The sequence below is a fragment of the Pleurodeles waltl genome, chromosome 9, assembly GCF_031143425.1.
Source record: "Pleurodeles waltl isolate 20211129_DDA chromosome 9, aPleWal1.hap1.20221129, whole genome shotgun sequence".
NCBI lineage: Eukaryota > Metazoa > Chordata > Amphibia > Caudata > Salamandridae > Pleurodeles > Pleurodeles waltl.
In genome coordinates, this window is record NC_090448.1 from 92588930 (window position 1) to 92612817 (window position 23888).

Below are 23888 nucleotides of genomic sequence, written 5' to 3' on the forward strand. Positions count from 1 at the left end.
TAAAGGCCAGAGCCGAAGGAGAGGGCTTTTAACAAGGGAGAAGGCCTTTAATGGCCAGGATAGCCCCGATACAGCGGCCTATGAGGCTTTTAGAACACTCTACCCCTAGCGAGCAGAATGTCATAATTAATAAAACAAAGGCCTCAGCCTGAGGGGATTGAAATCCCCTTGAGCTCCACGAGGCCTTTGTTTACAGCAACAGCTGCCAACGCAAACACTGGAATATTGGAGCTCTGGGCATTAACCAGCCACAAGAAGCCAAGAGCACTCCAGGGTCATCAAAAGAGCTCCCAACAATCCAATGTTCTAATATAAAATACACAATTTGACAAGAAAAGGTAGATAGTAGCTACACAGATTTCAATGGGGATAAGTTATTGCATTCAATCAATCAATCAATAAGGATTTATAAATCACGGCTAATCACCTGGGTCCCGGAGACTTATTTGAACAGCCAGGTCTTGAGGGCTATTCAGAATGCCAGAAGTGACCTGATGGTCCGAAGGTGCCTGGGGAGGCTTTCCAGGATTTTTCCGCGATGAGAGAAGGAGCATTCTCCACTTCTGCTTTGGAAGATTTGGGGGGGTTGGGCAAGTGAAAGGAAGGCAGAGCCTTGTCTTCTCAACAGTTTAGGTGGTGGGTAATGTACGTGGGTCATTGGTTGTGTACAGCCTTGTGTACGTGGGTCAGCAGCTTGAAATAGCATCTCTTCTGTACAGGAAGTTGGTGGAGTTGCCCGAGGTGGGGTGTGATGGGAGTTCGTTGGAGAAGGTCGAAGATGAGTCTAGCAGCGTCATTCTATATAGTCTGAAGTCCCTACAGGAGGTGTGCAGCGCTTCCTACGTAGAGGGCATTGCCGTAGTCTAGTTGGCTGGTGATGAGGGCCTGTGTCACTGTGCGCCTCGTGTATGGGTAGCCACTTGAAGATCTTACGTAGCAAGCGCAAAGTGAGGAAGCAGGCGGAGGAGACTGCGATGATCTTTGATTTCATGGTGAGCTTGTTGTCAATGATGATTCTGAGGTTTCTGGCATGGTCAGAGGCAGTGGGTGCGGGTCTTAGGTCTGATGGCCACCAGGAGTCACTCAATGTGTTAATGCTATTGCCAAAGATGAGTACTTCAGTCTTGTCTATGTTTAGCTGCAGGCAGTTTTTCTTCATCCAGTCAGCGACGCTTGTCATGCATCTGTGGAAGCTGGTTCTGGTGATTAAGGGGTCGTTGGTGAGTGAGAGTTGGGTGTCGTCTGCGTAAGAAATTAGGTTGAGACCACAAGAGCTCACGATGGTGGCCAGTGGGGTCATATATGCATTGAAGAGCATGGGGCTGGAGGATGAGCCCTGGGGGGCACTGCAGGTGATCTCCTTGGGTTTAAAGTTGAAAGGAAGGAGGTGGATCCCCTGGGTTCTTCCGGAAAGAAGGAGGTGATCCTTCTGAGCGTGTCCCTTTGGATGCCGATGTGGTGGAGTCTTTCGATCAGCATGTGGTGGGATACAGTGTTGAAGGCTGACGAGAGGTTGAGAAGGATCAGAGAGGTCATTGGTGGCTGAAATAAGGGCAATTTTGGTGCTGTGATTGCTGTGGAAGCTGGACTGGGACGCGTCGAGTAGCTGGTTCTGCTCATGAGTTGCTTGTTGAGGATCTTTTCCAGTACCTTCGCAGGGAATGGGAGCAGGGAGACTGGCCGGTATTTTTTAGGTTTGCTGGTGTCAGCGAAGGGTCATTTGAGTAGTGGTCTGACTTCAACGCGTTTCCAGGCATCAGGAACTGTTGCGGTGGTGATAAAGGTGTTGAGCAGGGTGGTAAGCTTCCGGCCAATCCTTTAGTTTCCAAGGTTGACAATGTGGTGCAGGGATGGGTCTGTGGGAGCTACCGAGTGGATGTATTTGATGGTGGAGGTGATATCCTGGGTGGAGAGGATGTTCCAGGAGGTCAGTGTGTGGTTCGTGTCGGTTACAGTGGTGGCGTGTCTATCTAGGAAGTCCGTAGGTGTGGGTTGGGGTTTGAAATGTCTGTATATGGTTGTTATCGTGTCGCCGAAGAAGTGGGCGAGGTTCTCGCACAGCTCCTGTGAGGGTCTGATGTTGTTTCACTGGCAGTCAGGTAGCAATGTTGAAAGGTTCCTTGATGTTGTTGGCACTGGTTTCGATCCTTGCAGTGATAGAGGTCTTGAAGGCTGCTTTGTCGGCACGCCATCTGCTCTCCAGCTGTTTGCTCTCTTGCTTCTCTGTTATGAGTTCTTGGGTGTACTAGCTGGCCTTTTTGGAGGATATTCTCTGGTTGTTCCATTCGATGCTGTTGGCGCAATCGGTGAGCCAGGCATAGACGTTTTTCACTCCCTGCTCGAGGTTGGTGGCCGTAGCGCAGTTGGAAGTGCTGAGGGCGTCTTTGTGAGATTGTGCTCCACCTTCGGTAGGGGGCGCTGGTCATCTTGGCGGTGGAGCTGCAGGGGCTGGAGATCCTGAAGTGGACGATGGAGTGATCGTCCATGTGAGTTCTGTGACATGGCTGTATTTTTCACAAGGTTGCTGGAGGTGAAATTGGGGTCTAGCGTGGGTCCTGCAGTGTGTGTAGAGTTGTGGATGGTCTGGGTCAATCTGAGGTTGCTCATACTGTCGAGGAGGTGTGGTGTTGTTGGAGTCATCAATGTGGAAATTTAGGACGCAGAGGAAGATGGACTCCTTGGAGTCTAAGGCCAAGGGTGCAATGAAGTCTGTGATGAAGTTGCAGAAGATGAAGTGCATGCCTGGAGATCGGTATGGAGGGTGCCTCTGATGGTTGTTTTGTCATCTGTGTGGAGCTTGAAGTTGAGATATTCCATAGGGGTGGTGGTGTTGCGGGGTGGTAGTGGTGTTGCCGTTGGTGGTGCACTGTATGGTATCTTTGTGGATGATGGCTGTTCCTCCTCCTGGCTTGTTGGTGCGGGCATGATGAATGATTTTATACCCTTCGGGGAACGTTGTGACAAAGTCTGGGGCGATGTGGGTTTGAGCCAGGTCTTGGTGATGAAGACGATGTCATGTGCAAGGGTGGCAATGAGGTCCTGTAATTCGGTGGAATGCTTGAATAGTGAGCATTTATTCGGCAAGGGTGCATGCGAATTGATGTTTTTGTTCAGGTAGTGTCTGTGATGCATTTGGGGTGGGGATGGTCCGTGAGCTGGTGTGTGCGCTGTGGCAGATGAAGTGGCAGTGGGTGCAGGTGAAAGGTCCTAACGTGGAGCGTGGGTCAGTGTGGTGGCAGGGATTGTTGGGGCATCCAAGGTTCAGGATTTAGAGCTTAGCGAAGGAATCTTTGGGGGGGAGGGAGGACAAGCAGTCACATCACTGGGCACGGTCCAGGCACAGACAGGATTGCCTTTTGGTGCCCCATCAGCACACCCGCTGCATGGTCACGCTGTGGACTGCATTAAGTGGGTCCTGGGGTGGGCAGGGCTTCTGTTGGCAAGAAGAACGGTGAGTGGGGAAAACCCGGCTGGAAAACCCAGGCAGCCGTGGTGTCACTGGATCAGTATATGGACAAGCAGGAACTGGAAGCCACAGGCAAGTGGCAGGCTAGGTGTCTGGGTGCCTACTCTGCTGCATCTGTTTTTGTACCTCCTACATGAAACACTTTGAAGTAGGTTTGTCCACAGTCAGCCTTGGAAAAAGTAAATCGTGTCAACTAATATATTCAGGATTATGAATGATATAAAGCAAGTTCCTGCAAATCAGAGATAAGCTTGTAGAACCCACAATACAGGTTAGCCACGGAGGAAAAGTGTAAATGTTAAACAATTAAAGGAGAAAAGACAGCCTAAATACTAACTTCACTTTTGTGTGTTTCTCCAGGCTCTGCAGAATGTCCACACCCACGTGAAGGTAGAAGGGATTCTTTGTAGCCTGAGGAGAAGACAACACATTTCAGTGGAAGGAGTGGTTTAATTCCAAGCTGCAGCAAAGAGAACATATCTCGCCTAGCTCTGTGGCTGAGACCAGTCCCACTTAGAGTCATGATTTATGCAAGGAACACTGGAAACCCAAATTTATTACAGAGGAAAGACTGGTAGGCCTGGTCTTTCAATTGAGTCCTAAATAAAATATTTAAAACAAGCCTCTAGCAGTGAAAAACCATACAAAAGATGATTGTTCCAAAAAGTGCATCAATTAGATAAACAATTTAATGTGTGAAGTTCATTCTACTTTTAGGCCGTGTAGTAAGCAGGATTCATCCTTGAGCAAAAGCAATGAAGTCATTAATCCACTTTTTCACACACTCTCAGATTCAAAATAACAATATGTTGAATCTGTAATGCACAATAAAAACCTACCTTAGACTGTACAATTCAAATTTACCTTCAAAGCTGCATAAGTGAAATGACATACGGTCTAGTGGCTACGTTTTCCATTGTCAAGGCAGTAACCCTAAGAATCAATTAAAAGCTTGAGGCCATAGACCACAATTATCTCCTTTAGATCCTCAGTTCTGGAGTGGGAATAGGAGGAACTCTATGGAGCTGGTTTAAATCCTTCCTTTCTTCAAGATCTCACTCTGTGAAGCTTGACTCAAATGAATCTCCCTAACTTCAGTGAAATAAGGTGTCCTGCAATGATCCATTTCTGCACCTCATATACTCAACTTCTACATGAAACCTCAAGCAACAATCCCTTAAGACAAGTTCACTTCCATTCATCAAAATGCAGACGACACCCAGCTTCTACGTGAAACCTCAAGCAAGACGACACCCAGCTTTACCTCGGAGTGTATGAGTTAACAAGCTTACAATTCTAAAGTCCTTCCTCTGTGATTTAACAAAATGGATGCAATCACTTCCCCTGAAAATTAACCCTACCAAGATTTAATTTATTCTCTTGAGCTAACTGGTCTTCTAACTACATTCCTAACTTTGGTTTCACTTGCACTGTACATAAATTACCACATCAATCTAACCAAAACTGCATCCAATCACTAGCACCTATTCAACAAATGGTAACTGACCATTCCCCCTACAGCAATGGATTGTAACCTGTGGTCCGAGGACCTCTGGGGGTCCATGAGGCCTACTCAGGAGGTCAGAGACTGCTCTACAAAATTAAATACTACTAATTTTAATAAAATAAATAAAAGTACATAAAAATGAAGAAGCAAAATTGAAACTTTTCCTATATTTGATTACAAATTATACAAACAATTCAATATTTGAGCATTTGTTTGATGTATACTTGTTTTTATATTTTTTGCACATGGTTTTGGTGTTCAAATCATAGAAATTGCCTAGGCAAAGGGTCCATAGCTTACAATGATTCAGTGAGGATCCCCGGATTCTACTAATGCCTCATTGGGGGTCCACAGAAGTCAAAAAGTTACAAACTCATGCCTTACAGAGTTCACAACCATCTAAGGTAGAACTGCATTTCAACAAGCAGAGGCAGGGATAGTTGAAGAGTGAGAGTGTCTCTCTCTCGCTCTCATTTGTCACAAATGGGAAGGGGTCAGTGAGCTGCAACTGATGACACCAACCCACTCTGTGAATAGATGTCACTCATCGATTGACACTCATTCCTGGGCATTTCAGGGTTTAAAACTGAAGTGCTCATATCAGAGGCAATCAGTAATGCTTCCCTCATCACAAGCGGGAGGGGGCTTGAGGTACTTTTGCCAGGGCTGTGAGATCCTAAGCCTGGCAAAGTTCAGCTCAGGCAGCCTGGAGCTTGTCTATCTCCTGGCTGCCTGACCTGAACAATAAGAGTGTGTGTCACGCTGACCATTGTTCAGCCTGACAGACTCTTCTTGTCGGGAAAAGGTGGTGGGTGTGGCCCGTACAGACATGCAGTGAATTCATAAAGCCATCCATATTACTCTTCCTTCCTATCTGCACAGTAAACAGGTGGCTATCGAAATACGAGAGACCGAGTTTATCTAATTCTTGAAATCCCAAAAGTCAAGAAAACCAAAATCCAGACTACAAAACAACCTTTCTCATGCCAGCACATAGGCGTTGGAACTCTATACCAGACTACGTAAGAATAAACTAACGTTCCGGAAAGTTACAGGTATGACTATATAAAAAGCTGGGTGCCACTCCACAGACATGAAAGATCTAGTAGGTACATAACCAGCATTTTTAGTACATGCACACACTTGATTTTCTCAATGAGTCCACAAACCTTTTATATTTACTCTGAATTGTAAAACTGGAGGAAGACTGAATAACAGATTAGAATGAAAGAGTGGCCAAAATATTGAGTGAAGCAGTCAGAATATTGATTTAATGGAACTACACCTTAAATATCCATTAGGTCAATAGCATGAACATGTCACCAAAAGATGTAGGGCCCTTTGGTACCTCAGTTAATCACATTCATGTTATTTGTGTTCACTATTAATTCTTGGCACAGGTGAAGAAAATGACTGCACATCATGCAACAGATGGGTGGCTTCTCAATACAGGAACTGGTTTAGTACCTGATACAGAAGATAAGTCGATTCTACTAGCTCGGGCCGCAGAGGGTAAAAGGCAACATCTGGTGCCTGCAGCTGCCAGTTATACCTCTCTGGCAACGCTCCATATCGCTTCCAAATGGCATAGTAGAAAGCATGCAGGCAAATGGCATCTTCTATGTCTCCTTTCAAAACCTAGAAGAAAAGCCATCAGAAAGAAGTCTTAATTTCTGTGATGTACATCAACTGAAAAACAAAACGGCCACACATAAGCGAAAGATAAGATCATATGGTGCATAATCAGTTTTTGGTCAATTAGAACTGGCTTTAAACATATTGCTACAAAGATCACAATCAGAAACTTCTAAAATGTATTAAAAGGGATTCCAATTTCATGCATTCACACTAATATTAGAACTCTTGAAGCACTGGTATTACTGAAGAGGTTGCAGATCTTTACAGCGACCAGTCTGTAATAACTATTGCAGCGGACAAAAAGGTAGCAGCAATGCCATGAAAAGCGGTCATACCCACATTTGCATGCGACATGACCCCAGATAGACTGGATAACACCCAGGTGTGTGCATGTGCACACTATTAATTAAACGTAAGTGAAGGGCAAAAAGGGCCTGTATCAACTCACCTTCCCTGAACCAAACAGAAGCCCTCGAACAGTCAGCACAGAGTACAGCCAGATCCCACCGACTTCACCAACACCAGCATAATAGTGAGTGAGGGACAAAAGATGGCTGCGAGTACCCACAGAGACACTGAAGTTGAGGATGAGGTTTCAATATATGTGCAGACACACCCTTCACCCAAGTCCCTAAGGGGGAGGGCAGAGGACCTCCAGAAATGTATTTAAATTCTGTACCTCCACCCGTCCTGGTTGGAGCCTTTTATAACAAAACTCAATTGTCTTGGAGGGTCACACACACTGAAGCAGAGCAGAAAATGAACTACACAAAGAGTTGATTTCTACACTGATGCACCAAAAGCAGAAAGCAACAGCAAGACCAAAAAACAGTGCTTTCTTTTATGAAGTGGGGACATGGGCTTGTACAAACTTCTGTTGTGCCTTGGTGAAAACAACTGCTGTAAGCTCCTTCAGTAATGCTAGAACAGCACAAAAAATGAGGACCCGAATGTCTAAAATGATCTCAGCCTATTGTAATCATCCTGGGTCACATTCCAGTCCATCTGTGTTTTGATCGGTCTGCTCAATTACAGACAAGGGCCGACCATGTGCAAACTAGTCTTTGAACAGCCCCACTATATATGGGTGCAAACCGAACTGCCACACCAATGTCCCCACTGAAAGAGGCCTGGTGGTTCAGGATGCACTGATCCTATTGGAGCAATGATGAAGAGTTTAAGGTTCACTCCCTGAAGTAGCACAGTGAGAAAACAAATGATGGACTGAAAGTGGCAGACATTAATTCAACTATTCAACTCAAACTTTTTTATTTTTCCCTCTTCTTTCTCACTGGCACAGGACATGACACCTTGATAGACACCTGCACTGAAAAAAAATAATCAATAACGTAGTTTATAGAAAAAAGCAATACTACTGAAACTGAGGATGTAGCGTGGGTTTGAAATTAAGACATTTGGAGATCCCGGTCGAGCTACTTGAAAAGATACATTTTTCTCAAATCTGTGTTTCTCAATTTGAGTGTAAGAAAAAAAAAATCAAAAGAATGTAGTCTGCATAAGCATTTAGTAGTATGGTTTGCTTGGTGTTTAGGATATTCCTTCAGAACACAGATTTCCATGGCTTCTACAACTACTCCTCTTAGAAAAATTACATTGATAGGGAAAAATATGCATGTCTGTACTAAATGTTTCATAACGGAACCAAATGGCAAAGGTGAGGATTAGCAAACCTGGAGACCAGGAAAGAAGGCCTGTAGGGAATCAATCCAGGTGTTCATCAACTGCCCGCTGAACATATTCACATTCACGTAGAGCGGGGGATCTCCTTCCCCTTCATTGCAGGATTCTCTCCTACCAATGTAAATACAGTTATGAAAATACAAGTTGAAAAGTGAGAATACATGCTGTGCAAAGGACTCCTATTCTGTGAGTGCAGTATTTTGCGCGTAGGTTGGGAAATGTAAGGTGCATGGAGAACAGAAAGGTGTATAGTGGTTAACAGGAGATATATATATATATATATATATACAAGAAATACACACACACACAAAAATGTGGCATACACCACTCAACCTCCCTCCTTTTCTATAAAGGCACATCAAATTGAACTCTTCATTCCACTTCTACGGGTGCGTAGAAATGGTTGCTCTTTTGGATAGCTGCACTTTGGAGGAGGAAGATTATTACAGAACAAGGACAACAATTCTGCACCAAAACTAGGCCCTCCCTTAACGCACACACTTCTTTAAGTGATCTCAGATGTAGCTTACCCTCTCCTCATGTGGCTCTGAATACTCTTGTAGGCATCATTGAACATCTCCAGATCTTCCTTTTCTCCAAAGAGTATGTAGGATTTCAACAAGTACTCGTAGAAAGAGTCCAGCCCAGCTCCAAGACCACTCTGCTTCCCCACCCAGTGCCCAGTCTGGATGTTCACAACATTTCCTGTAGAATACCATAAGCTTAGGATACTTTATATACAAAACAGGTCAGTTTAAACATTGGTCTCACCACGCACCTTCAATCAACATCTTACAATAAAAAAGCCACACACCAATATACAGGTTTTGTTACCACATCCACACATATTAACGTGGAAGCATGTTTTAACTTCTTACCTAATAAGCCAGTATCATTGCTTCGTAAGCTCCAGAGAGCTCGCACTGCACGACGGGCAACCCATTCGAAGGTGGAGTCCCCCAGTAAGCGACTGAGGATACCAAATTCCACCAGTAGGGACCCAGCTCCAGCAGTGCAGGTTTCATTGTTGCTATCAGGCGGGACCCCGGTTTTCAGATTCACCTGCAAGAGTGACACAAATGTGAACCCACTGGAGGCCATTGAGAAACACGGACAAAAGAAAAGTTCAAGAGGAATTGTTGCAATTTTTTTATTTCTTTAACAACAAGCATGCAAACCAAACCAGAAGGAAAACCAAATATTCTAAACCTATACTATAAACAAAATAATAGTTACACTCACAAGCCACGTATAGATCAAAATTTCAACCATCTTCCTTAAATTTTCCCCCTTAAAAAAAACCATCTCTAAATATTATTTGTATGCAGTATGAAATTCACATAATATCTAGAATGTCATTCATGAGGTGGCATTGTGGTAACAAAAATGATGGACTGGGATGTGGCCGCTAGTAATTATTAGTGGCGGAGATTAATATAAGCATTCCATCCATCACTGTTTTGTATTTTGCATGATAAAAGTGAGCAATAACAGGGCACACCATTTATTAAAAAAACACTCAAGCACTTTAAAAAGTACAGCATGTACAGTGTTGTGAAAAGAAGTAATGCATGCAGTTAAGATTGTGGTTTTATATCAGAAAATAGATCTAACTTTCATTTTGTTCTCACCAAGACCTAACAGCAGAGAAATATAACTTTATGTGACAAACACCACACACAAATTCCAAAGTGACCTAATAAACAAATACATCTGACAACCTTCAGATGGATTGGATGAAAAGTAGATGTACCTGACTGTTTCCATGTCAGCTTAAGAAGGGAAAAAGAATCTGATCCAACTAAAAAAACTGCATGTCAGTACCACATGTCCTTTCTTTTAAAAGGCCACATTCATCAATGGAATATCAGGTCTTAGATACACACAAGAGACATGCACTTGACCAAATTTCAGAGTGACAAATGAATACAGCTAAGGGAAGGTCCAAGTAAATTGCAGTTGGTAAGTAGCTCCATGCCATACTTGTCCCACAAAATAAACCTTCTAATGTAATTAACATGTAACTGGAGTAATTATAGGTTCCTCTCTAATAAAAAAAATATAATCATCTTGGCCAAGCATATGGCGTCTTGCACAAACCTTTTTTTAGTACGGCTGGAGCCACACTCACCCGTGGGTACGGCATTCCAGTCTTGGTGTTTTCAAAGGCTGGAAGGAGTCGGACTGCAAGGTCATGCGCCATGTGCAATAATTCATTATCATAGTCCTTAATGGTCATGTTCCCAAATGGTTGCCTTGAGTCTGTGATAATGATGTGGGCAGAAAGCAGGCTGCCCAAAATCCTGTTAACACACAAAACAGCATTTGCAGACCTTAACCAATAATCCATAATCTTATTCATAACAAAACCTAGCTTTGAGACCACTTGCTCTTACATGCCTGTTTCAGTAGCTTGAAACTTCAAACTAACAAGGAAGGGGGAAGAGAACACTCTCTATGCCAGCTAAGCAATTGAGACATAGTTGAAAAGAAATGCATCCTACAAATCAGTTTGCCTGAAGAAGTAAATTAACAGTTTATTCAACTAAGGCCTAAAGGAAAAAGAATGTTGCCAAATTAGTAAGCATTGAGGATTGGATTTCAAACTTTATCTTTGAGTATGGAGTCTTTCTTCAACCCCCCTAATTCTTATACCAGTCCTCTCTTGCACAGCTTTATACTCGCTCTATAGAATTGTAACAGTTAGCATTTCATGCTTATGAACAGTCTAATTTTCCCAAGCAATGCATGACTTGTGACTAATAACCTTGAGTTTTCCCACATACCGTATAGTTGCCTCAAACACTTGCACAGTTGAATCTTTGTCAAACGAGACGGTTTCAATCACCAGCTTCACAGCTTTCTGAAACTCAGAAGAATTTCCCATCACCTAAAGAAATAACAAAAGAAAACACAAACATTGGGACAGTTAATATTTTCACTCAAAGCACCACTCCCTGGACAAAACGTTTGTTGGGAATCCACCAAAATTGTTACCAGTTAAGAACTTTTTTCCCCAAGCAGTATCCAGGCCAAGGTTCTGCGGTCACTCAGCCCTCTCAACATGCTGTGATCCACACACGCCACACCAGGCTGGACTTCACTGAATCCCTGTCTTTCAGAAACAACCAGGGATTGTGAGGCTCACTAGGTGCCAAATGACCATGAAATCGATAACCACCCTTGAGGAATGAGCATTTGTAACACTATTTGAACAAACAAATACATAGAAAATATTCCTTGGTGCTCTTGTGAGCTTTCTGAAACCTTGGGGAAATGCAGGTTGGGGGGCACCCATCTGCCCCCACAATCACCTTATGCAGATAGGCAAAGGATGCATCCCCCCCCCTCCCTTTTGTTTGGAGGTGCGGTACTATGTCAAGAAGGGCCAGACCACACCCTATTAACACCAAAAACATTAATAAAGCTCCAGATTACTGTAGAGTTTTCTGCCCACCTGAGAAGGGAAGTTTGGGGTAGCCCTTCTACCTGTCCCACTTCCATTGGGGATCAAAGAACCTATGGGTCCAAGGGTACAGACAAATGTCACGAATGCTTCACTCCACTGAGAATAATAAAAAAAAATATATATATATATATATATATATATATATATATATATATATATATATATATATATATATATATATATTCTCTTAAGTATTACTACGCTTTATTGACCACAACTCCCTCACTCCCTCCATGGTGGGCAAATTGCAAGTAAACCCTCCAATCTGCCACACCCTCGTAACAGGTGTGGGTCTCAGGGAAGTGGAGATAGGTGAGGGATGCTACCTAGTTCAAAGATGGCAGGCGTGCCCTATACATTTATACCAAAAACAATAAAAAATGGTCACTGGTCACTAGTGGCCTAACGGACCTCTTGGATAGGCAGACTGGGGTTAAGCCCAGAGTCTACCCTCCTCCAGGAGGACAGAAATGCTGTACAAGTCCCTTGAGTGTGGTGCGTAGGGGAGGTGCAGCACATTGTCAGCAAAGGCTGGAGCCCTTACACTATTATCATAAACAAAATAATCTTTGATATACAAGATGGCTTTCTGATCTCATGGAGTGAGAAGATTGAGGGGTATACTGCTGACAACTCACCACAAGGAAATGGGATGGGTTAGACAGAATGGTCTCCTCAGTGTGGTGGGAGCATGTTGTGGGGCTGCACAGCATCATCTTCAATTCACTTGTGGTCCAATTGTGCGGGTCGTTGCTTGGAAAGCACCCTTCAGCCACAATCACTGAGCAGAGATCAATTTGGTAAACGTGCCAACAGAAAGGGGAAGAGGTTCCTCTTTCCAATGGCTCCTATCTTAGGGGTTGAGTTGTGCCCACAAACAAAGTTGCTCTTACCTGAAGAAGAAGGATGACAGGGGCTTTTGGAAATAATTCATGTGACATCAGGGCGAAGTGGGAGACTCCACTCCCTGCTGGGGTGGCAGCTTGATCAGTGAAGACTGCTTGTGGGAGGATGTGAACTTTCTGTCCTCCACATTATAAAGTTTGTGCGGAAGACGTGAAGGTCACATAATCTGCACATAAGGGCTTAAATTGGTCAAAAGGAGGCACCAACTAATCAGAAGATGAAACCCTTCAGCATTTTCAAGAGGGCAGAATACTCCCAATTTCAACTGCCACTGATCTTCTTTCTTGCCACAGCACAAACACTAGACTGTCAAAGGTCATGTGCTTTACCAACTACACTACTACAATAAACATTTGTGGGAGAGTACAAACACAGGTCTACAAACGAAAGAGATAGTTCTGTATTCGGATATAATGAATGGCCCATATTAGAATGGCAGAAGCCATCATTGCAGCACTGTGGAAGATTTCAATGTTCAGAAATGATGAAATTGTGTTATTGACAACAGTTGAGAAATCTACAGTTGGAAAATCTTGCTTTTTCCCCCGCATCCATGATACACAGATTGCTAAAAGCAAGGGTTATTTGGGGAACCCAACATGGATGCCTCAAAAAATCCTGAATTAAAGTCTTTATTTCCAGACCAAGATAAAAGAAAAACAATTGGGTCACAGAGATGCTATAAGGACATACATATATATGATGTGCACATTAAATATTCAACATGGAAGGAGATCACTCAACTGAGCACCGGAGCTCTCTTGACATGTTGAGTAAAAGCAGCTGAAATGCTTCACAAGCGGCCGGGACGGGACACGTCTAGGTTACTATATTGATTGCCACCTTTGGAGTAAGTGTGAACACAAGGGGCACCCTCACCCCCCCATCCCAGACCTGGGGCTAATTACCCTTCCATTATAGGGCCTTCCTTAACTGAATTTCTCAATCAGGTAGGCCTAGTGTGCATTTCAACGAATTTGATGAATTTGCAGCTTAGCCTGCCACCCCCAGACATAGGAGGGAGCCAGACCAGTTTCGCTATAGGAGAGGTCAGAAACATGTTGCCCATATAGATTTAGACAACACCTTGAACCATTATATTCAAGAGTGTTCCAATTGTTTTTAATCTTGCCAACAAACACAGTCATTAAAAGAATAGGATACACCAGTGATTTGTTAGGTAATTTTAGCTTATATTCTCACTCAACTGGATCCCCTCTTTATCCAGAAAGATTAATGTTAGCACTTCCTCAGAGTTCTTTTAACAACGAGGTTGAGTCCGCCCAGGTGGTATCATCTCACCTGGGTGGGGATAGGTGGTCAAATGATGAACCATGACACTATAATGTGTGTGAGACCACCTATTTCATAAGACGAACAACCCTACCCTTTATTAAGCAGATGGCCATCACTACCACACCCCATGCCAATAATTACATCACCACGTTAGTGATCTGATGACCAGCTGAACCGGCCAGATTAGCCTGTTAACAGTATTACCCATACATGTTGTGTTGTTGATTCGTGCATCAATACAAAACAAAATGAACTCTGCACTGAAGGTCATTTCCTCCAGGCAAATATTCAACGATGAGAATGGATAGATTAGTCTAGGCACATGAAAGGAAACGCTGAACAACCTAATCTTTTAGGTCACGTTTACCACAGCGTAAAAGAAATTAAAAAATTTGCTGAATCTCACACTGGTCTCCCATAATAGGTTACCTGTCTTTGGCTATGCTTGAGCAGCGCAAATTTACAAGGTTAAGTTTATGTTAGATGTACTCTTTAAAAGAGCTTATATAATAACACACAAAAGGGTCAACCGATTAATGCATGACTTCAAAGTATTTTATAGAACATTTCTTCTTATTGCAAGTTAACCAAGCATGGTTCCAAAGAGGACTCAAATTCTCTTACCCAATCCAATCACCTCTCAAATCATGTGTAGCCAAGCTCTAAGATCGGGTGTGCTGTCTGTTCCCTGCGCTCCAGTGTAACCTCCTTCACCCAGCATAACAACATTGTGATGATCTGTCCTCCTAGGGAAAGCAGCAGAACGTGAGCCGGTCGGCTAAAATGAGTGTTATGTATGCTTGGGTATTTGTGGATGTTGCCCTTGGACATAGAATCAATATCATCCAAGAGGTCTTGCAAGTATTTTGTGAGTTTGGGCAGCCCCACAGCAGATAGAGGAGTGCATTGTTCCCTAGTCAGCCCTTCAACACACTGTGTTTGAACAAACTCTGTAGATATGTATTCTCCCTGGAGTACAGTAGTGGTATGAAGCAATTTTTTTTAAATGTCACTTTAAGGACAGTGCTTGAGACAGTTACCTTCACCCTCTGATAGATCGAGTCCATCTTTTAAGTGTCAATTTTCTCTCCAGCTTTTCCTCCCAGCTCTTCTTCCTGGGAGCATTCTCAATTACTAGGTTGTTTGTTAAAAGTTTATAAATTTCAGATAATATTGGCCACTCTTGATTTCATGATCAGCCACATTTCAAAGGGCAGCGGGAGGTTACTGGCCCATGCCTTAAATTTGCAGGGAGTAACCCAGCGCCAGATTTTAAAGTATCAACGCCTCTCCCACTCTGGAGCTCAACAGTCAGCCTTAACTTATTCAAAGGTCATTATTTCTTCGCATTCCTACAAATCTCCAATCCTTTTAAGAATTGCCTGCTCCCATGCAGCAAACTCTCCTCTTTTTAATGTTAGGGTAAAATCTGCAATGCCAATTATAGGTGTAATGGGTGATGGGAGTCATCTCCTAATCACAGCAGTGTCTCAAGTCACCAAAGTAGCTCTAGATACTGGCAATGAGTAATTGCTTAGTTATCTGTACCTCCTAGGTAACCAAGGAGTCTTCCATATATGCATCCGAGGGATTGTGTGGTTGAACCCCAATCCTTTCTCCTCAATAAGATGATATATAATTTTTGCTGCCACTCTAGGTTTCCTCCTAGAGCGCTCTTCAAGGACATTAAACAATGTACATACATTTCATTATGAAGCCACCACTCACACATTCGAAGATGCAATGTGCTGCGGTCAACATGTTATTCAAAGAAGTCTGGCAAAATGCTCCAGCACATAGAAAACGGAAACGCACCAGGTTTTTATTGTATTGATGCACTGCATCATATGCATCACTTTCAACACCCTATTTGCCAATTACTTGTCAATCCTCTTACACTCACTAAGGACATCTTATAATACAAGAAGAGTGCATCATCTCAGCATTGATAGTGAAAGGCACTGCTGGTAAGGCCCTCATGCCAATGTTAATTGTGATCAGTGTTTTCATCGCCTAAGACACCTTCTAGCGTCTTTGCGAATCAGTAGGACTCGCCCTTCGTGAATAATCCCTCCTTGAACCTTGGCATATTGCCAATTCCCTGATCAGCCACTTATCTTTTATAGAAAAGATTGTCAAATATGATTATTCACCAGCTGCATGAGAAAATCAAAAGCAATTACCTATTTCAGGACTCTCAGTTTGGGATCATACCCAAATACAACACTGAAGCTACAATTATTTAAGTGGTTCTCTCTGTGGTTTTCTTCACAGTCTACCACCAAATCCTCCAGAAAGAGCTTCATCCTGCTAAATTCTCAGCTTAACATAATAGGAGCCCAACTCACCCATATGATCATTTCCGAATCTAAACACACCTGAATAATTCTATGCTCCATCCATTTGCCAGTGAGCTTCAGCTACTATCTGAAGGCCCTGGAGTTCTATTGGTGAAGAAGCACTTCAACACTAACAAGTAGGTATACAACACGATGTTTAACCTGAAGGTATCTTTAGGTCATTACATCAATATTTAACCCCTTCGCTGCCAGGCCTTTTATTGGCTATTTGGGGCAATTTGCGCTCAGGCCCTCATAACTTTTTGTCCACATAAGCTACCCACGCCAAATTTGTGTCCTTTTTTTCCAACATCCTATGGATTCTAGAGGAACCCAGTGTTTGTAGGTTGCCCTGAAGGAGACCAAGAAATTAGCCAAAATACAGAGAAAAATTTGTTTAAAAAACAAAAAATGGGGAAAGGGCTGCAGAAGAAGGCTTGTGTTTTTTTCCCTGAAAATGGCATCAGCAAAGGGCTTGTGGTGCTAAAATCACCCTCTTCCCAGCTTTCAGGAACAGACAGACTTGAATCAGAAAAACACATTTTTCAACAGAATTTTGCCATTTTACTGGGACATACCCCATTTTTACTATTTTTTGTGCTTTCAGTCTCCTTCCAGTTAGTGACAGAAATGCGTGTGAAACCAATGCTGGATCCCAGAAAGCTAAACATTTCTGAAAAGTAGACAAAATTCTGAATTCAGCAATGGGTAATTTGTGCAGATCCTACAAGGGTTTCCTACAGAAAATAACAGCTGAAAAAAAAAGAAAAAAGTGAAATTGAGGTGAACAAAACAGCCATTTTTCTCCACGATTTATTTTGACTTTTTCCTGTGATGTCAGATTGTTTAAAGCAATATACCGTTACGTCTGCTGGACTCTTCAGGTTGTGGGGATATATAGGGCTTGAAGGTTTCATCAAGAACCCTAGGTACCCAGAGCCAATAAATGAGCGGCACCTTGCAGTGGGTTTTCATTCTATACCGGGTATACAGTAATTCATTTACTGAAATATGAGGAGTAAAAAATAGGTATCAAGAAAACCTTTATATTTCCAAAATGGGAACAAGATAAGGTGTTGAGAATCAGTGCTTATTTGCACATATCTGAATTCCCAGATGCCCATTCTAGCATGTGAATTACAAGGCATTTCTCAAATAGAAGTCTTTTTTACACACTCTCTTATATTTGAAAAAGAAAAAAAGTAGAGAAAGACAAGGGGCAATAACACTTGTTGTGCTATTCTGTGTTCTAGGTCTCCCGGTAAAAATGGTACCTCACTTGTGTGGGTAGGCCTAATGCTCGGGACAGGAAACACAACATGGACACATCACATTTTTACATTGAAATCTGACATGTTTTTTGCAAAATGCCTAGCTGTAGATTTTGGCCTCTAGCTCAACCGGCACCTAGGGAAACCTACCAAACCTGCATACTTTTGAAAACTAGACAACTAGGGGAATCCAAGATGAGGTGACTTATGGGGCTCTCATCAGGTTCTGTTACCCAGAATCCTTTCAAAACCTCAAAATTTGGCCAAATAAAACACTTTTTCCTCTCATTTCAGTGATAGAAAGTTCCAGAATCTGAGAGGAGCCACAAATTTCCTTCCACCCAGCGTTCCCCCCAAGTCTCCTGATAAAAATGGTACCTCACTTGTGTGGATAGGCCTAACCCCCGCAACAGGAAATGCCCCAAAACACAATGTAGACATCACATTTTCCCAAACAAAACAGAGCTGTTTTTTTGCAAAGTGCCTAGCTGTGGATTTTGGCCTCTAGCTAAGCGGGTAACTAGAGAAACCTAGCAAACCTGTACATTTTTTTAAACTAAACACCTAGGGGAATCCAAGATGGGGTGACATGTGGGGCTCTCACCAGGTTCTGTTACCCAGAATCCTTTGCAAACCTCAAACTTTGGCAAAAGAAAAAACCCTTTTTCCTCTCATTTCAGTGCCAGAAAGTTCTGGCATCTGAGAGGAGCCACAAATTCCCTTTCACCCAGCATTCCCCCACATCTCCCGCTAAAAACTGTACCTCACTTGTGAGGTTAGGCCTACTGCTCGTGAAAGGAAATGCCCCAGAACACTATCTGGACACATCAAAATGATCAAATACTAAACTACCTGTTTTTGCAAAGGGGCACCTGCGTTTTTGGTCCTGGGCCTTGCTGCCATTTAGGGAAACCTACCTAACCCAGACATTTCTGAAAACTAGACACCCGAGGAAGTCCAGGGAGGTGTGACTTGCATGGATCCCCAGTGTATTCTTACCCAGAATCCTCAGCAAACCTCAAATTTAGCTAAAAAAACAAAAATCAGTTTTTCCCCACATTTCTGTTTGGGATCACCGCACCGGGCAAAATTTCCTACCACATAACGTTCCACTCAGTCTCCCGATAAAAATTATACCTCACTTGTTTAGGTGGGCCAAGTGCCTGTGACAGGGAAGAGCCAAAAACATGTCGAAATTGAGGGGGGAACCAAAGCGTGTCCAAAAAGGCAGTTTGAAAAGAAAAACATTTTTAGGCTGAGAAGTGCAGCAGAATTGTTATCGGTATAGATGAGACAATGTTGGGTGGTAGGAATTTTGTGGATTCCTGCAGATTCCGGAAGGTTCCATCACAAAAATGTGGGGAAAATGTGTGATTTCCAGCAAAGTTGGAGGATTGCAGGGCAGTGTGGGTAAGAAAATGATGCGGGTGCACGTGAAGCACCCATGTTTAGTGTTCAGATGTGTCTAGGTCTTGTGGATTTTTCTACATGGCAGCGTCCCAAAGCCAAAAAAGTGCAGCCCTCACCATTCCTAGTGGGAGGATTTTGAGAGTTACCATGCTCTCATTGCCCAAATGTAAAACTGAAACCCAAAATAATCAAATGTCCTCTTGCTTGCCGTGGGATAAGATGTTTTAGTGTGCGGGAGGGAGCTGAAAGACTGTTACCCCCTTCAGTTGGGGTGGGGGCATAACCAGGCCCATACTGGTTGGTAGCCACCACTCCAGTATTTATTATTATTATTATTTTTTTTATTCCATGGCATCTAGTAGACTTTCTGCCCCCCAGGGTGTGGATCGGGGGTAATTGCCCCATGTGCCCACTGGTGGGCAGAACAACTTTGGCCCCATTTATATGGGGTGGGTGTATGCCATATCTCCACCCTCTTATTTTGAAAAATACTCTAAAAAATAAGTTTGGAATGTTACACTCTAAAACCTGCAGAACATGCTGAATCCTTGGGTTTTGACAGATGCAAATTTCGCATCAAGGACACATCGCACACAACTAAATACACCTGGAAATAGTTAAATAAGCTCCACATAATAAAGGTCGCAACACTAAAAACTGATTTCAGAACTGCTGTTAAGGCATGGAACCAGTCTCTAAAGAAGACAGTGGCAATCTATTGGGTAGACAGACTCCTTCAAGGAGTGTTCTTCACCCTGAGGTCCTTCTAGGGCAGGTTCACCAGAATTACTCTCTGAACTACACTGGCTACCTTTGGCGTGCTCACATCCATCAAGTCCTACTACTTCATCTACAATGCAATCCTCTCATGCACAACATAATCTCTAACAGATTAAGATCTCCAGCGCATCAATACCTCTTACAGCATCTTTGGCAATGAGACTAAAAACTCATACAATGAAAAGCCGAGAAGCGTGGCCTTCTCCTGCCGAGTGTTTAAGCTTTCAAATCAATGCATAAGGCAAATGTCTTCAACAAGGGTGCAGAGCACAGCAAACTGGTGGTGACTGAGACAGTCTCAGTGTAGTAAAAGTGTACAAAGAATTGGAAAATAAATCTTTCCCTCTATATAATACACATTTCACCCATTTTCTACGCCATAACTCACCCTGTGCACAGTCCTATTCCTGATATTACACCAATCGAAAAAAAGCTAGATTGTCCAGCCCCAAAACAATATTCATTCAATGTTGCACCCTTCATCATACTACATGCCTTGTAGTAGGTGCAGTAAGTAACCTTTAGTAGACTGTTGAGAAAAGAAGCACACGTGGTCAATTGGAGACTTAGGTACAAAATTCAATTTAGACTACCCTGGTCCTAAATATGAAGAGTGGCATGATTCCATCTATACTGAATTGCACACATTTTGCCATCTGTACACCAGCATAACATTTTCAAAGCAAGCAAGCTACAGAAAAACCCAGACAGCACTGAAAGCAGTGCACAGTTGTAGGAAAACAACCTTACACAGCAGGAGAGAAACCAAGACATTTGGGATTGGAAAAATAAAGCTGGATTAACATATCCGAGTCTTGGTTTGCATCTCTCACTTCTCATTGGACTGCAGAAGGGAAAGCCGTCATTGTTAACTTTTGTTGAAGTATGTGCAGATCAACTCACCGCCAGTGTGTCCAAGGCATCAATGAGAGTTAAGGAATAGTTCCCAAGGACATCATTTATGTTAAGGTTAGAGCTGAAACAAACACAGTAAAAATGTTAAGTACAAGGTGGCTCTGCCTACAAGACTCATTCAAATGACAGCTGTATAAACGTGCAGGATTCACCGAAGGGCTTCTAGCTGTAATCTGTTCTGAGAAACAATTGTGGTTTAAGCAAAAGAGGGCTTTAAATGAGCAACACACATTCATACAGAAAGGTGTGTGCTGCGAGCAGTTATGAGCAAACTCTAATAGTACAAGGTTACAAAAGCTTAAATTGAGAACCAAAAGTTTAGACTCTGCATTTAAATATAGACGTTTGAATTTCTCATGATAATCACGTTTACATAACTGTAAGATGAATTCAGACCATAAAAGTAATTTCTATATACTAACATAACAATTTATCCAAAATCTCAACTTATAAAACCATTATTCAAGAGTAGCAGACTCCTCAAATAAAGAAACTCGAAAAAACAGTTGTTGAGCTGACAATCATTAACATTAGCACACAGCTCAATTACATAGTGTTCCTTCAGAACCCTCAGAATACATACCTCACTCCAGTCCATTATTGAAACGTCATCAGTTTATTGTACAATTTGTATACGATCTGATCCTCATTAAGGATCACTTTCAATTGAGCAACCCCCATGTCCGCAGTATAGTAACAGAATAATGGGGTGTAATATGTACCCATGTCAAATTCATGGGCTTTACATTGATGATACTAAGGTGGCAATTTAAAAAATAAATCTCACACAATTGCCCCTGTGTAGTTAGTGACCATACAGAGACCAACAGTTGTATGGGTAAAGCATACGCCATTGGTTTCTTCCATAATAACACACTGTCCACTCCGTAAAAAAAAAAAAGTTGCTCAATTATACAAATGACTTTTCTTTAAAAATGAGTGAGGGGTAATTTAACCCCTTCGCTGCCAGGCCTTTTTCCCCTTCTGTGCCGAGCCTTTTTTTGGCTATTTGGGGAAGTTCGGGCTTAGGCCCTCATAACTTTTTGTTCACATAAACTACCCACGCCAAATGTGCGTCCTTTTTTTCCAACATCCTAGGGATTGTAGAGGTACCCAGACTTTGTGGGTTCCCCAAAAGGAGGCCAAGAAATTAGCCAAAATACAGTAGAAAATGTTGTTGTTTTAAAAAAAATGGGAAAAAGGGCTGCAGAAGAAGGCTTGTGGTTTTTTTTCACCCTGAAAATGGCATCAACAAAGGGTTTGCGTTGCTAAAATCACCAGCTTCCCAGCTTTCAAGAACAGGTAGACTTGAATCAGAAAACCCAATTCTTCCAACACAATTCTGGCAGAAAAGGCCTTAAAAAAAAAAAATGCCCCCCCCCTGGGAGCAACCCTTGCCCAAGGGGTGGCTCCCTCATGCCAGTTTCATTTTTTTTAAAAAAATAAATCCCTGGTGTCTGGTGGGCGTTTCAAAAGCCAGATTGTTTTGCAATCTGGCTTTTAAAACGCTCAGAGAGACTTCAAAAGGAAGGAAATACATTTCCTTCCCTTAGAAGCCTCTCTGGGCCTCCCTCACGTGATCAGAAGAGAAATGCAAAGCATATCTCTTCCTCAGCTTCCAGCGCGATGGGAGGAGGCCCTGTGACAATCAGCGTGCGATCGCACGCTGATGTCACGGGGGTGGGGGTGTCAGGGGTGGAAGGGCTTACCCTTCCATCCCTGCCTTGGGGGGCTGGGGGGGGAACCCCACAGAGGGAGCGCTAGCGCTCCCTCTGGGCTCTGTGCCCAGGACGTAATGGTTACGTCCTGGGCACAGAAGGGGTTAAGAAATTAATACACAAATAATTTTAATATTTACAACTATTATTCATCAGAAATGGAATTACTGAGTAATGAAAAACATAATGAGCCCACTCGCTGCTTGCTTTACACCCGCAATTGACAATCCATTGCAAGATGGCCGACATGTTTACACACATTTCAACACCAATTGACTTGCGTTCAGATCATCTTTTTTACGTACAAACACTAACAAGTAATCAATCACAAAAAAACAGAAGATGTACTTCGGCCACGTTCCATGCCATGGCAAAAGCAGAGCATAAGACCAGGAAGTGCAATAAAAAGCAAGTAAGTTCAAGCAATGTTGGATCTAAGTTCGGGTACGTAAGGGGCAAAGTAGCAGCGGGTTCTAAGTCCATTTAAGGATTTTTTTTTTTTTTTTTTTTTTAGTAACATAAGACTTCGCAAGCATAGTACAAGCGATGTGTAGGTGAAACCTAAAAATGAAATTGTCAAGACGTTATCTATAGTGCCATATCCTGGGAGAAAAGACTGTCTGTTCCAAGAATAGTAAAACATCCTTAGAGCCACTTAAAAAAAACATGTTTTTTGCTTTTTTGTCCAAAACATGGATGAAAACCATAATTGGACGGCAGGGCCAGTTCCTCTTTTCAGAAGCAGTTTAGCACTGGACCTGTCATTCAGTTCAGGACTGTGGCACTGTGTTATTTTAATAGAACAGCATAGGTACTTCCTCTGCGGTATGTGTACTTAGAAAAGGTAGAGAAATCTTTTTAATGTTGATGCACATAATGGGAAAACAGGATACTACTGGGACAAAGAAAAGCTACCATTACCTTTGAATTACTGAAATCTGAAGTCATAGTTTAAACATACATGAGTGACAAAAAAAAAAGAAGGAAGAGAAAAAAAAGTGTTTGGTCACCAGGCCCGTCAGAGACACGCACTTCTTCTTAGGCAGATGTATACATGTGATCAAGAGAAAAGCAGTCACTCCAACTAGCTATGACGTCACCAATCTTGCGATGCCCTGAAATAGGCGGAAGTGTCAGCCCCAGTCAACAGGTGTCTGTATCTGATAAAAACAGACACAATAAAATATTTATAGGCACCAAAGAAACCTGCTAAGTTACACACATCCTATATACTTGAGAAACAAAGGCTACGAGTATTGCTTTGTATATTTTAAAGAGATTTTGAAGTCTTAGATATCACAACCCCTTTTAGAAAAAGAGAACTTCAGCAGTCAGTCTTTTGTAGATTTCCAGACTTTGGACTAAAGGCTGCAAAGGTTATGCTCTGGGAGCAGTTCACATCGGTTGTGAGTGTTCTTTTTTGGCGAAATCCTTAACCCTCGTCGTTTTTTGCAAAGTATACATGTACCACC

The 23888-nt window shown here is 42.6% G+C and overlaps 1 protein-coding gene across 1 annotated transcript in view; it reads right to left on the reverse strand.

The window, feature by feature from the left end:
- EDEM1 (ER degradation enhancing alpha-mannosidase like protein 1) overlaps positions 1-23888 on the reverse strand; it is a 61774-nt gene that overhangs the window by 11426 nt on the left and 26460 nt on the right. The window contains exons 2-9 of the mRNA XM_069206345.1: positions 20687-20759; positions 11099-11202; positions 10444-10615; positions 9191-9374; positions 8843-9017; positions 8303-8423; positions 6441-6611; positions 3804-3877 (exon numbers count right to left, since the gene is read on the reverse strand). Of these exons, the coding sequence (XP_069062446.1) occupies positions 3804-3877; positions 6441-6611; positions 8303-8423; positions 8843-9017; positions 9191-9374; positions 10444-10615; positions 11099-11202; positions 20687-20759 (1074 nt within the window). The remainder of the gene's footprint in view (positions 1-3803; positions 3878-6440; positions 6612-8302; positions 8424-8842; positions 9018-9190; positions 9375-10443; positions 10616-11098; positions 11203-20686; positions 20760-23888) is intronic.